Source organism: Trichoplusia ni, chromosome 11 (assembly GCF_003590095.1).
Source record: "Trichoplusia ni isolate ovarian cell line Hi5 chromosome 11, tn1, whole genome shotgun sequence".
Taxonomy (NCBI): domain Eukaryota; kingdom Metazoa; phylum Arthropoda; class Insecta; order Lepidoptera; family Noctuidae; genus Trichoplusia; species Trichoplusia ni.
Window position 1 is genome coordinate 3,062,072 of NC_039488.1, and position 14,172 is coordinate 3,076,243.

General features: G+C 33.0%; 4 protein-coding genes across 4 annotated transcripts; 1 reads left to right on the forward strand and 3 right to left on the reverse strand.

Moving 5' to 3' along the window:
* Positions 1–72: 72 nt before the first annotated feature.
* On the reverse strand, positions 73–6,188 carry LOC113498700 (protein lap1). Its single transcript, XM_026878817.1, has one exon. It carries the CDS (start codon positions 5,746–5,748, stop codon positions 3,007–3,009), a length of 2,742 nt encoding a protein of 913 aa, XP_026734618.1. The 5' UTR covers positions 5,749–6,188; the 3' UTR covers positions 73–3,006.
* A 381-nt stretch (positions 6,189–6,569) lies between these two features.
* Positions 6,570–10,318, reverse strand: LOC113498957 (spindle assembly abnormal protein 6 homolog). The gene is made up of 12 exons (XM_026879227.1): positions 10,087–10,318; positions 9,835–9,998; positions 9,603–9,759; positions 9,154–9,339; positions 8,736–8,893; positions 8,340–8,499; positions 8,185–8,253; positions 7,865–8,008; positions 7,519–7,726; positions 7,151–7,343; positions 6,966–7,075; positions 6,570–6,815 (listed from the first exon to the last, which is right to left on the reverse strand). The coding sequence occupies exons 1-12, from the start codon at positions 10,201–10,203 to the stop codon at positions 6,670–6,672; spliced, it is 1,812 nt and encodes a 603-aa protein (XP_026735028.1). The 5' UTR covers positions 10,204–10,318; the 3' UTR covers positions 6,570–6,669.
* A 209-nt stretch (positions 10,319–10,527) lies between these two features.
* LOC113498958 (replication protein A 32 kDa subunit-like) lies at positions 10,528–12,511 on the forward strand. The gene is made up of 6 exons (XM_026879228.1): positions 10,528–10,722; positions 10,801–10,883; positions 10,983–11,201; positions 11,288–11,473; positions 11,992–12,203; positions 12,320–12,511. The coding sequence occupies exons 1-6, from the start codon at positions 10,713–10,715 to the stop codon at positions 12,402–12,404; spliced, it is 795 nt and encodes a 264-aa protein (XP_026735029.1). The 5' UTR covers positions 10,528–10,712; the 3' UTR covers positions 12,405–12,511.
* Positions 12,512–12,618: 107 nt separating this feature from the next.
* LOC113498965 (LDLR chaperone boca-like) lies at positions 12,619–14,110 on the reverse strand. The gene is made up of 3 exons (XM_026879239.1): positions 13,885–14,110; positions 13,415–13,669; positions 12,619–12,993 (listed from the first exon to the last, which is right to left on the reverse strand). Exons 1-3 carry the CDS (start codon positions 14,013–14,015, stop codon positions 12,819–12,821), a joined length of 561 nt encoding a protein of 186 aa, XP_026735040.1. The 5' UTR covers positions 14,016–14,110; the 3' UTR covers positions 12,619–12,818.
* Positions 14,111–14,172: the final 62 nt, after the last annotated feature.

The window sequence follows — 14,172 nt, forward strand, 5'->3', positions numbered from 1 at the left end:
AAAATAATCGTCGTAAAGTAAAATGTTTTTTTATAAAATTTACACATTCATTCTCTTTAGACTTTTTTATTATGATAGGAAACTGGCAGTATACTCTGTATTATTTTAAGTGTAAATAAATATTAAAATAAATTATACACATGAAATTGGCTCGGTTCATAGAAATTACACATCTTGAGGACCAATGGGTCCTTATTATATATACATATCATCGCATATCATGGGTTTTACACGTCATAGAGCGACATCGTACAAAAACGTAACTGGATCTTTACTCCAAGTTTATTTATTACAATAAATGTTTAAATAATGCATTAATATAGAATTTAAAATTAAAATATTACTTAATAACATTATCAATTAATTGTAATATAATCCAACAAAAATATGACACAGGTGTACTAATTTTAGAATTACGTGCAACGTACATTATAAGGAACACTGACTATACAATGTATCTATCTATCTATTTATTATGTAATAGGTACACATTTATTCAACAAATGCATTCTCAGTGTACATGTGCAACTTATTAGCTAAACTAACATCTTTTTCGTATAATAAATTTACTAATATGAAATGTTCGAATGTACTATTAATTGTACCAAGTACTACAAATCACTAATATTCGGTTTGTCGTTTTACTACGGATGAATGCCATTGATTCAAATGCGTTATCTATTTCTATTTCTCTCTAGTAGTCGTACACATAATTATATGCATTATTATAATATTAGTTTTATTAGCTAATAGTAGAGAGCTATCATATTAAGGATTATGTGTATTTTTAGTTTTCATTTAGATATACAAAATATTATTCACAGGTACTGAATTTTAATTGAACAAAGATATACTACTGAAATATTACAAAAAATACCCAAGAAAACAACTACTGCTCTAAACAGATACTTCAGACGAATTGCCGTAGGCAATCTACAAATTAAGTTATAACATCAATGAGAAGTAACAAAATGTTGGTTAATTCCAAATGAACAAATATTGATTTAGTTATTAGAGGTCTATAACTTACGTACTTAAAAATGAAATGCTTTATAATGAGAGAAATGCTTGTGTTAGTCAGTCACACGTAAATGTTTGTTAAAGCAATCATAATAACATTGTTCGTGAATATTATTAAAAATAATAGAAAAATATAAAACTGTCTGAAATACAAAAATATGAAACTATTGGAAGTTTAAAAGCAACACTTTTGAGATTGCAATTTAAGCGGGGACGTCATTGTTGAGAATAGAAGTACAAAAAGCAGATAGGAAAATAGAAATATCGTCCAATCAGTAAAACTCCTTTACGTCTTCCTTTTCCATTACGTCAGCCGCTTTTTTTTTTGGACGGAGGGAAAAAAATGTTTCGAAATAGAAGTCACGTTCGAAAAGCTCAAACCGGGACTGGAATAGGAATGAATTCCCATCCGTTTACCCAACTCTTTAGGCGGCATTCAGTTTCTCACGGGATTTGTGTAACTCCTGACAGCTCTTATTATAACAATATTATACACAATGCCCGTTAATTTGGGTTTATAGATTACGTATGACACATGGAACAGAATATTTTCCGTAATTAAAAAACTTTGTCGGTTATCCAGTGGTAAAAATGATAGATTTCGAGAAACCAAACGCTTTGATTATCAGAGCACACATTCACACACTATCTCCATACTTTACATCACAACATTGCGGTTAAGAATATTAACGAATTTAAACGAACTTTATATATCTGTAGGCAAGTATAAGTGTAGGAATATAAAAAATATTGAATTCTTAAAGCTGTAAAAGTATATAAAGTCATAAAAAGTTTGGCCAGCGCGAGTAAGAACCGCATTTACGTACTTTCGTTTTGAGTTACGTTTTAATGCAAAAAATCGAGCGAAGTATTGCGTATTAGCAAAGACGATTATATGTGAAATACCAAGATATGTATCATTATTGAGCAGCTATCCAGTTAGCGGACTTCTTACAGATTAGAGGTCAGTGCACCAGAGGACCCGATGTTTTGTGAGCCATGAGCAGGCGACAATTCACGGACAATACAACCAACTAAGCTGCCTTACGAATATAAAAAGGTTTACATAATATCCGTAAGAGTAAAACAATAATATTAAAATAAATAGAGATGTAGCCGAGATTTGGTCTGAGATAAGAAGAGATTAGTAGAATAATAATACACTTTATGTTTCATACGATTCACAAAAATCCTACGCAACCACGAAGATTTTTCTTTCGAACTTTATTAACTAAATCTGCTTAATAAGTGGTTGAGAAAGGTTTATGTCGTCAACTTAACATTAAAAATAAATATATTAACCGTAAATTCCCAAGTATCACATAATTACAAAAATATATATCATAGCATTTAAATACCGAGTTATCAAAAACATACGTAGATATGAACATACAATGTTTAACAGTAGCCTACTTGGAAACTAGGCCCTCGAATAGTTAGGGCATAGCACCTCCCACTTGTGCAGTGGATAATTTAATTTCTTAGTTTTAACTCACACATATACTCTCCGATCAGGCTATAATTACAAATTCGAATTTGTATTAATTAACACATAAGTGTTCTTTCTTTTACGATTATTATTACGTACAATAGATTTTATTAATCAACATAGTTGTTACAAATCGTACTTAATAAGTACCTACCGCATCCTTTACGCGTGGTTCATTAATATGAAAACCCATAACTAGTAAAAAGACAGGCAATATTTCAATTCATACTTGAATAAATTCAACCTTTTTTTAAAAAATAGTAATATTCCTTTGAATGATATTCCAACAACAAATATGATCCATCCCTTAGCACCTTAAATATAGTTCTACTACAACATTACATATTATATCACATTTAAATTGCACATGCATAGAACAGAAATTCCAACGTACAAAATCAAGAAATAAAATCACCATTTTACGTAGATAAGTACTAGTAACGTTCACAAGAATGTGTCTTTAGTAAACCTCGCGGTTTGGGGTGTGGAAGTCGCCACTATCCACCTGTTCCATTGAAATACTGTGCGTGTTTCGTGTACGGCGCTGCAATGTGATAAGGCGGAGGCTGACCTCGCCCGTAAACTGGCTCAGAAATGCTCGGACTGTGCCGGTGGTTAACCACACTCGGAGGATTAGATGTAGCTGGTATGGCATCATATAAGTCGTACATATTTTGGCTAGTCGGAGAATGAACATGACTGTAGCTTCCATCGTCAGATATTAATGGTGTAGTCGCCATGCGGTATGGATTAGTCGTGTTGGTGTGCCCAGTCGGCGAGTACAGCTCCGGAGATTGTGTAGATATGTACGTAGGACTTGACGCCGGTATGCCATAAATATTGGCATTTGGAGACGGTGCCTGATGAAGGGATGGTGAATAATTCCGACCTTCGACTAAAGAACCAGGATAAACATTATTATAAGTGCTTAGATTTGGCATAGTTGTAGAACTGACCACTTGACTAACAGTGTGTACTCTAGGGCTTGGCATATCACGATTGCCGTGTGAATGGTAATTATAGGCGTCATAATTCCGCTGGCCATAAAATTTATCTTTGGCACGCGCACAATTTTCACTGTCATATATACTTTCATGGTAATTGTTTTCTGATACTGAGTGGCAGATATGGTCCTTCCTTGCATAAATAGGATCAAATGGAGGAACATTTTCTATCATACTTCTACTACTGTACGTATTTTCATTAAAATGAGGGGACAGGATAGTTTCGTTATTTGATTGCCTTTCTTGAGAACTTAGACTCAATCTTTGCAACCTGGAGTGAGAATCATCTAAACCAGCTCGATAGTTTGTATCATTAGGCAATGGAAAGCTTTTGTGCTCAATATGACCTCTATAGATATTTGGGGGCATAGGAACATTAACTCTATCCATATCTTGTCTTGAACCATATTTGTCTGTCTGCTTGGGACAATACTGTCTTTGTGGCAGATGATAGTTATCAGCACTCTCCGTTTTGAAATCATTATTGCCTGTTCCAGTATTTTCTGCATACAGGGCATGATCTACACTTTTGTAAGTCTTATCCTGCTCATATGGAAGGTCTAATGGTTTATCATAAGCATTCTCAGCAGGAAGATTGTCGTAAATAGAGGTTTTCATAGCATCCTTGTTTGTCCCTGCTAAAGTAGGCTTTCCAGGAGTTTCAATTTTATTATCAGATGCAAATCTCTGTTGCAGTGTGGGCGTAATTTTGGCGGCTTTTATGTGAACCGCATTTTGCATAGGAGGTGAAACATCTTGTGCACCATCCTTATGTATGTTCCTAGCATGCTTTGCTAATGCTCTTAATTCCTTAGGATAAGGTGTTGGAGCTCTTCTTAGCTGTCCTGGTTTTTCAGTTACCTTAGGAGCAGTTTTCATGTCTACAAAGCTGATGTGGCGGGCAGAAGCATTTGCTTCAACATTTTCAGGTTTGTCATTGTCTGCTTTCATTTCAATAGGAGTTAAAGGCACTTGGGGGAAGAGGAAACAAGTGAGGACTTGTTCATATGTGTGAGGGTCTACTTCAGAATGCATAGGCACTAAAGGTTTGCTTTGGTTTTCTGATAGCCAGAGGGCTACTAAATTATCACAATTCAACAAAGATTGAGGAAGACAACTTAATGAGTTTCTTACTAAGTTCAACACTCTTAAAGAAGTTAAGTGACCTATTTCCGGGGGAACTCTGGTCAGTTTATTTGCTCTTAATGAGAGCACTGATAGTTTGATACAACTCCCTATCTCAGGAGGAATTGCTGCTAACATATTATCATCTATGTTCAGGTATTTCAGTTTTCTTAACAATCCAATAGAAGATGGTATTTTATCAAGGTAATTGCACATAAGCATTAATTCTTCAAGGTTTGTCAGTTGTCCTATGCTATCCGGTATTGAATATAATCTATTATTATCTAGTTTTAAAGTAGTTAGGTTGCATAATTGGCCAATGGTTTCTGGAAGCTGAGTCAAAATATTTAGTGACAATGTCACATCTACTAATGCAGTGCAATATCCAATCTCTGGAGCAATTTCTTCTATCATATTATTGCTTGCCTCCAAGTGTATCAGGTTTTCCAAAGGCTTTATTACAGATGTGATGCATGTCAGACTATTATTATCTATCCACAATTCTTTCAGCTTCACAAACCTTCCAATAACTTCAGGAAACTGTTGAAAATCATTTTGTCCTATATCTAGTCTCTGCAATTCGGTTGAACGAGACAGTGACTTGGGTAAAATCATTAAGTAATTGTCTCTTAATTCAAGTATTCGCAAATTCGCAAGTCGTCCAAAATTTCCTGGAAGGTACTCCAGGTATGTGTCATTTAAATATAATTCCTGTAAAGCAGTAAGGTTTGTGATGGCATCGGGAAGCTTTTCCAAGGGGTTTACACTAAGATCTAAGAATGCTAGATACTTAAGTGCTTTCATGTTCTCTGGTATTGATGTTAATGTGTTTCTGCTGATGTTGAGGTGTTGAAGATTCACTAGCGAGGATATGGCTGCAGGTAGCCCTGACACTTCATTATCACTAAGATCTAAATACTTTAAGCCATGGCACATGAACAGTTGTCGTGGAAGTTCTGTAACACGATTGCTTTGGCATAGTAGAGTCTCGAGCGTCCTTTCGTACACAAACACTTCTGTAGGAAAGTCAACGAGTGACTGATGCGAGTAATCCAATTCCACTATATCTTCGACGCCGGGCCTTACACAACACAAAAAATCGAAAGGCATGATGTTGGAACTCACTTCTAAGCCCCGTACAGCACAGTCACACTATTTTTTTTACACAAAAGCTCTTTAACCAGTCCATTTGCATCACTAACTTCGTTTGTACAAAACAAACATTGCATCGCCTGTCTTTATAAAGCTTATTCACTTAATCAAAGTCTCGAAACCAGAAAATAGTACAAAATTACTCAATAATGAATCACACAAACAAAATAATGATAACCTTCCCCACTCGACCAATCCCAATACTGTTCTCATTTTCTATGATTTTCTTGATAATCCGATCCGTCACTTCTGCTTCTGTCTTTCATTGACGAATCGTCTCAACTGACCACAGATAACTAATTAAAAATGTGCCAATGTGGTAAGAAAATAGTGCGAAATTTTTAAAAACGATTGAAATTATTGTAATCAATTTCTAGTGGTAGATACGGATAGATATCACGAATATTAATTATTTCTGACCAGTCGTCATCCAAAAAATTATTCATTTTATTCATATCTTTAAAATCGACTGAATTAATTAAATTAAGGCTGACATTCTCAACAAGAAGGCATACGTACTCTTTCAAAACCTTACCGTTACGAAGGGATACCATTGCAAAAATTGACCATGGTTATTTCAATTATTACGGAACAAAAGATTATTTACCTCTTACCCCTAAGCTTCTGATAAATATGGCCTTGGGTTAATCGCTAATACCACCAACAACCATTTTTTTCGTCGATGAAACTATTCAGCGTTGAGCACTGTCATTTTTGTACAATTAACGAGACGGTCAAATGAAAAATTAATAAAACACCGTTATAAATTAAAATGTTTCTTTTATAAATGAGTTCATGACAATGTAATGCTTATAATTCAAAAGGTACATGAAATCATATTTCTTTTTATTGCACTAATATTAAAACTGTTAATTTAAATTAAGGAAAGTAGGCAGAAACAGGCGTTGCTCTATAAGTAGATCCCCTTGCAGATTTCTTTTCTCTGTAGTTTACTTTGGGCAAATTTATATTTGCATTTTCTTTACCAGGTTGACCAAGCGGATTATTAGGCTTTGCTTTCGAACCTAAAATCAAACAGATTGTACATTAACAGATTTTACATTGGTTTGGCCAATTTTTTTACTTCAAACTTGAACTATAGTCGAGATAGTGAGATTTAAGTTCCAGATGAACTTTATAAGTTTTTAAATAATATACATTTGTATAATATTGACCTCTTGCACTTTGCTTGTCACTCTCGGAAGGTTGAAGATACTTCGGATCCAGTCCGACTTTGCTCATTTTTTCCTGAACTTCAGGCCCTGGCGAATCTTCCAAGTTTGTCCTATGACAAAAGCACATAGTACATAAATCAAAAATATTACTTTGAGCTGTATTATTACAATAAAATTGAACTTACGACTTTGAAGTAGCGTAAAAGTCAATAGATTCCTCAGACAGTATACCGCCGTGTGATGATTCCGTATGGTTGTGATTCCTAGAGAGGAAATATGGCGTCGAACTAGTCGCCGTCTGGATGCCAAGTCTTTGCTTATTCTGAGCCACATCACCGGGTTCAACATTATCCAACTTCTTATGAAGCCATTGGATAACTATAAAATAATAATAACAATTTACAAAACTACTATTTCAGTACCTGCATAGTTGCACTGTGTGTACACACATGTGGTTATTTTCAAAATTGGCAAGGGCTCATTGATCGCAAGATGTATAGCAATGACAAAAGTTTTAGAACCTAGACGAAATATCTTAATAATTTCCAATTACCCATATTATTATTTTTTATAGTTTCTTCTCTATCCTTAAGTGTTTTTTCTGTGGCGTCAAGTTTATCTTTGAGATCGTCAAGCTCCTTCTGCAGTTTCTCCATGCATTCGTTTATGGTTATATTACGACTTTTTAGTTCTTCCATTTCCTGATTATTGCGTTCAATTACTTTTTCTTGTTCCAAAGCTATAGCTGTTCTGCATAGTAACTAAAATATTTGTGAGACAAAGTTTAAGATAAATTAAAAATAGTATACAATATTACATATAATAGTAATACATATATTATGTATAGGGCAATATAATATACAAATAAAGCATTTAAAAAACTATTTATAGTTTGTTACCTTTTCCTTCATTTCAATTAGGTCTGTATTTTGTTTGGATATTATCTGATTAGCCTTTAAGAGTTGCTCAGATATAGAATGAATTGCATCATTATTTTTGTTTCCCAGGGATTCACTAAGAGCTAAACGTTCTTCTAAGCTAGTCTGCAATCATATAAAAACACAATTCAAGCTTATTAACTTGTCAATCAATCAATAATAAATTACTTTACTAGAGATGTCAATTATGAGTGCATCAAAAACATTGGAACTACTAATCCAATGTATATATATGTAAAGTATATGAATAATAATAAAAATACATAAAAGATAAGACTAACCTTCTCTTTCTTTGCTAATTGGAGAGAGCTATTTAAATCTTTTATAACATCTGAGTTTTCTTTTGCAGTCTGAAAAGAGGAGAAACAAGATTTAAAACAAATGAAATCAATAAAGACTTAATAAAAAGTAAATAAATCAAGTTTATTGTTAATACCTTTTCTAGATATACACATTTTGAATTAAGCTGATTATATTGTTTTTCTTTTTCCATAAGATCCCTTTCTAAAGAAGCATATTTGGCTTTCAATGTTGCTACTTCAATGTGTGACTTTTGTACTTCCTTTTCTAACATATTAAGGCACTGGGTTTTCTCACTGAAAATAATTTACCATAATACACAAAAAAAACTACAAAAAGCAAATGTTACGAGATAAATTAAAAAAAGAACTCTCCTCTCAAATCAAATCTTGAATCAAAGGTAATTTTAAGAGCATTTTTAACAAAAGAGGCTATTCTGAGAGGTTTATAAACAATAATCATTCTGTAGTAGAAATGGTACCAATAAATCTATATATCCATAAGTTAATAATAAATAAATAAAAAAACAAACCTTAACTGGTTTTCAAGCCTTGAGTTATTGTCACGTAATTGCCTACAAACAGCATTCACTTCATCAATCTGTTTGTCTTTGCTATTAAGACTATCTTGTAATACTGTTAACTGAGATTTCAAGTTTATGTCTGCATTTTGTTGCCATACCAATTTTTCCTAAAATAAAAATGAACATTAATATCACTGACAATCAAACTACCCACAGAAGTAATGTTTCTATTTTCTACAAGTGCTACTATGTGTAATAAAACACTTAAATGAATAGAAGAGGCAAGAGAAGTGCCTGGCGTGACTAAACACATATTATTTGAATGTCAGTACATCCTCCACATTTCATAGTTCATATTATGTACAACTAGTACTTTACATCAGCATGTCTTATATCATAACTCTTCTTTGGGATAAAACTATTTTACCTGCATCATCATTTGTTTTTCTTTTTCCAATGCCTCTCTGAGCTCTGTTTCAGATTTTAGTTTTGCCTCTTCCAATCTTGCGCAAGCATGGGTCAAATCGTGTATTTTTCTTTCAAAATTCAAACACTTGTCATTCAAAAGAGCTTCATTACTTATGGCAGAACTCTTTACTGCAGCTAAGTTTTTCTGAAATTACATACACGCACAATGTTATTACCTTGTCATAGTTTAACAATATTTCTGTAATTCATCTTATGAACATTCATAATTAAATTGAATTAATTTTACTTTCATAGTAGATTAGCGCTAGAAATGCTAATTGCTTATCCATCAATTTAAGTGCAGACATTTTTAACTTAATTACTTTTTGACTCCTTATTGAATTAACTATTCTAGACATCTATTCAACGTGTTTTAATGGTTCTGTAGTTAAGGTGTTCATTACTTACTTTTAATAGCATTATTGTGTCTGCCATATGATGTTTTATATCAGCGTCAGTAGCCGGTCCAGTCTTTAGAGATAAATGTACAAGTCTCTTAAATTCGTTATGTTCTATAACTTCTAAATAATACTGTACAGGGTTTTTTTGCTGCATTATTAAAAACCTGAAAGCATTAATATAGTTATTAGCTTATAAAACAAACAAACAAAGATACTTTATAAAGTTTATAATATCTTACATGTTATTTGATGCACATTGTTGCAGCAACCTCACGAGCTGTGACGGAAAGTTATCGAAATCCACAAGAAGGCCTTGTTGTTTTTTTAAATCTTCATAGTCCATTCGCGTGATAGTAAGCACGCACAAAAACGTTGGATCTTCATCGTCGGATAACGATATTCTCTGTATTATAATGAATAATTAGAGATACAATAATTTTTATAGGTATAATTTTAAAGCATTAATATTAAATAAATGCAAAGTAGCCAACCAGAGTATCAGTTTCAAAAAGTTTGTCAATTGTTACAGTCACATCTTTCTTGCAGTCTTCAAAACCTCTTTTGAAAGTTATGTAATATTTTCCTTTATGAAACATTTTGCAAGTCATTGTTGTGGATAAAACATAGCAATAAAAACGAGGGATCTAAGTTTTTCCCGACAAAACAAAGTTTGCGTCAACAATAATCAGTTTTGAATACAATATTTCTGTCACTGTCACTGGTCAGTTATTCCATAGATACTACTGGTAAGTTTTTCTTACCACAGGTAAAAAGTAAATGAAGTACCTGCCGTAGACACTCAAAGAAACGCGAATAATCTACTCATAGATTTAGAATTACATTGTGATGCTTTATCTAGGAATCTATTAAATAAACTAAAATCACAGGGCTGAATGATTTGACGTAGGCAACATTTAGATCATAATTAAAGCTATCTGTCAAGAGTGTCAAGTTTTCGGCGCGCAAACGACGTGTTTAATCTTGTTCAACGCAACCGCAAATTCGACGGATTCTAGCCAAACTAAATAAGAATCAAATTATTGGTTATTTGTCTCGAGTACTTACTACCACATAGTTTTCTTTAGTCCGATTTGTAGGAAATAACTTATTCCGCAAAATGTGGAACGGTAAGTACAAACAAGAACCCTATAGTACTTACCGGTTAATAATATAATTGTTTTATTGGATTCCAAATTGTTTTTCAGATCAGTCTGCAGTTGGAGGAGGATTTTTCAACTCGCCAAATCAATTTGGTAATGTTAACACTCCAAACCAGGCTCCGAAAACAGTAAGTGCAGATTACAGATTGCAGAGATTATACAAACTGTATTAGTTTTTTAAACTATTGATGTGCAAGACAACCCATTAACCACTCATTCTTATTTAGGGTCGTAGAGCATCCCGTACAGCACCAATTGTAATTAGACAAGCTCTGCACAGTGGAGATGATGGTGTTAAAATATGGGGAACAGAAATTCAGATTGTATCAATTGTAGCCCGTGTCAGGAACATTCGTATGCAAAGCACCAAGATCACATACACAATACAAGATATTACTGGCAGGATGAGAGCCGTCCTCTGGCTGGACCAGGAGGCTGATGAAGATGTAAGAGACCATTTTGACCCATAGACCTTTACCTAGCTACTTCATACTTAATCTCTACTTTAAAACATTGCTTTCTCTGTTCCTAGGATAAGGCCGCACCCAAGGTGCAAGTAAATGATTATGTCCAAGTTTATGGGACAGTCAAGACCAACAAAGGGAAGAAAGTAATAATGACATTCAAAGTAATGCCAGTTACTGATGTGAATGCTATTACATTCCACTATTTACAGTGCATTCATAATAAAGTCAAAATGGAGGCTGATTCAAAGAAGGTAAGCAGATAAAGCCAATTTTTTTTAATGATGGCAGTTCCTATAACCTTTTCATGAAACATCTGAGATGAGTGTCCCTACAGTGTTGATATGGAACTGAATAGTTTTATAATTTTCAATAAAAAATGCTATTGTCCTGAAAGAGTGGACCACATCACTTGAAAACAAATAACTTAAAAAATGTTACAGACTAGAAAAGGACAGATCTAAAAAGTTACTTTGTTTATAAGTGTAATTTGTCCATAGTTAAATATATTTAGAAATCTATAACTATGTTTATCAATTGTCTAGTACTCGTAATACAAGCTTTGTCTAGTTTCAGACCAGATGGTATTGTGTGTGTCATATTATTCTTATTGTATTTGAACTAAAGAATCAAAAGGTCCTTAGAAATCTTTGTTAAAAAGTTATAGAAAAAATGTTTCTGTTTTAAAAGCTTTATTTATGCCATGTTCAAGAAGTACACATTCTTACCTAATTAATGGAACCTTTACCACATTTCAAATTTTATTTTACAGGAAAAAGTCACCAATAACAATTCCACATTCCAAAGTGGATTACCAGCTAATTCCATGGTTGGTGTAACAGAAAGTACAGGGTCTGTAAATGGCCTGAACCCACGTCAAATGATGGTATTTAATCTCATAAGGGCTTCAACCCAAGAACAGGGTATTAGTAAGCAAGACATGTATTCTACATTAAAAGACCGTATGTCACAAGTTGAGTTTGAGTAAGTATACAAAGTTCTTTTTTATACAACTTGTTACTCTGCATTTGAAATTAGTTTGTATAACATACTTATGACTTATAATTTAAAAATATACATGTTCTATATTTTTTTTATAGGAATATTTTGGAATGGATGTGTGGCGAGGGTCACATCTACTCAACTATTGATGAAGAACATTTCAGAGCTACCGATGCTTTCTAAGACTCTCCTAACACTGAAACCTGAATTATTTTAAAGTTAGCTTGATATATTAGACTATGTCCTAATCATTAATTATTTTCATAAATAAAAACACTTTATAAAAGTAAGTAATTTATTTTTAGTAAACGAAATTACTTATCCTTTCTAATTTTTAATACCTTTTACAATGATTAAGTAAAAAAATATATTACAGCAAAGGAATGGATACAACAGATCTTATAAGGAGGTTAAAATATAATAAATATAAGTAAAGATATTGACTGTTCATTTACACTTATCATTTACAAAAACAAGTTATGGTAAACAACTGATTGGATACCTACAAGAAATTGTAATTATTGTAATATCTGTTATCAAAAATAAATTATTTTGATAAGAGCAATAATGCACATAATAATATATTGTATTTTAAACTTATAGTTCATCTCTGAGAGATTTGTTTTTAATGTCAGGTTTCTTTCCAGGATATGTTTGACTTTCTAATTGAACCTCTTTCAGTTCTTCCTGCTCCAATAGGAATTCCTTAGCTGTCCAAGCCTGGGCTCCATCCTTGAACATAAATATTGCCCTGTCATCGTCCACAAGGTATCTGAAATAAGAAATAACAAGAATAAGGTTATTAATGTCTACTTATAATTATAGATAATACTCATAATGTTGTTATAGATGTCAGGGATAGTTCAAGTCTGTTCAATTTGCATTTGATAATACTGCATATTTGTAAATTTTAGCTAATTAGTTTTCACAGTCAAATTGTTGAAAAAGAATTAGGTAGTTTCTTTCCCCTGTAAAACAGTAGTTGTAGATTCACAGACTAAACATGGTAGATTTGCATATTTACACACCCCAAACAAAGTTAAATGTTCTCTTTAGTGATTTGAGTATTTAAAGTTATATCAAAACATCATACCATGTAGCTAGCTTATCAGAATACCACATTGTTAAAAACAGTTTTTGGTTTTATATAAAATAACAAGACCTTAAAACCTTTCTATGAAAATCATCCTTACCTTTCAACTTGAATATGGTTGCTCCATAGACTAGTCTGCCAAATCTTAGTAATTTCTTCAGTCCTAGCTCTAGAAGGTTTGTTAGCAACTGACACAAACATCATGAGAGTTTGACCCTTCTTGGTAGCTTGTAATACACTCTCCGGATTAGACATGTCTAATTTTGTAAAGTCTACTGATGGCGGCTTCCTAAGATGCTCTGGCAGTTCATCTTCTGGAAGTGGCTCCTCATCTTCTTCCCATTGATCAAAAAGTCTGAAAAGGATGATTTTTTCGTATGTGATAAAAGGGTGCTGAAAAGAGGCATTTTGTAAAGGTGTTGGCCTAACGGTGATCGAAAAAATGCTTTTGAATAGTACATTAGCTGTTATTAGCGCTATAATATGGACATAGAGTAATTTATTTAGATTCAGGTTAGAATAACGGGATCGAGAAACAAGAAGTCGAACATAGTTGTATTATTCACATACCTTTCCATGTCAGCATCGCTAAAGTCTCTTATGTCTTTTTTAGCCCAATCAGGCTTTTCCTCATCTTTTTTCTTCTTAGCAAAACTAGCCGAAATACATAACAAAACTAAAAGAAACACTATTTTTGCCATTGTAAACAAAGTCTATACTTGCAGTTGACTTGATAATAATGGTCTATATGCCAAGTTGCAAACCTAGAATGTTCTTCTTAAGTCGCATAAAGTATTTTGATACTGCTAAAATATCGCCGCGGTTGCGAATGTTACGATTTCGGGAAGCAATAAGTCG

Bases quoted from the DNA above. Each gene is read 5' to 3' on its own strand.
- LOC113498957 (XM_026879227.1), bottom strand. From the start codon at position 10,203: ATGACTTGCAAAATGTTTCATAAAGGAAAATATTACATAACTTTCAAA. The intron at 8,894-9,153 runs GTAAAATAGTTT...TTTTTATTTTAG, and splicing joins AAAAACAAATGATGATGCAG to GAAAAATTGGTATGGCAACA. The intron at 8,254-8,339 runs GTATTAACAATA...TCCTCTTTTCAG, and splicing joins AATGTGTATATCTAGAAAAG to ACTGCAAAAGAAAACTCAGA.
- LOC113498700 (XM_026878817.1), bottom strand. From the start codon at position 5,748: ATGCCTTTCGATTTTTTGTGTTGTGTAAGGCCCGGCGTCGAAGATATA.
- LOC113498965 (XM_026879239.1), bottom strand. From the start codon at position 14,015: ATGGCAAAAATAGTGTTTCTTTTAGTTTTGTTATGTATTTCGGCTAGT. The intron at 13,670-13,884 runs GTATGTGAATAA...CATCCTTTTCAG, and splicing joins AGCGATGCTGACATGGAAAG to ACTTTTTGATCAATGGGAAG. The intron at 12,994-13,414 runs GTAAGGATGATT...TTCTTATTTCAG, and splicing joins AACCATATTCAAGTTGAAAG to ATACCTTGTGGACGATGACA.
- LOC113498958 (XM_026879228.1), top strand. The intron at 10,884-10,982 runs GTAAGTGCAGAT...ATTCTTATTTAG, and splicing joins CAAACCAGGCTCCGAAAACA to GGTCGTAGAGCATCCCGTAC. The intron at 12,204-12,319 runs GTAAGTATACAA...TTTTTTTTATAG, and splicing joins ATGTCACAAGTTGAGTTTGA to GAATATTTTGGAATGGATGT.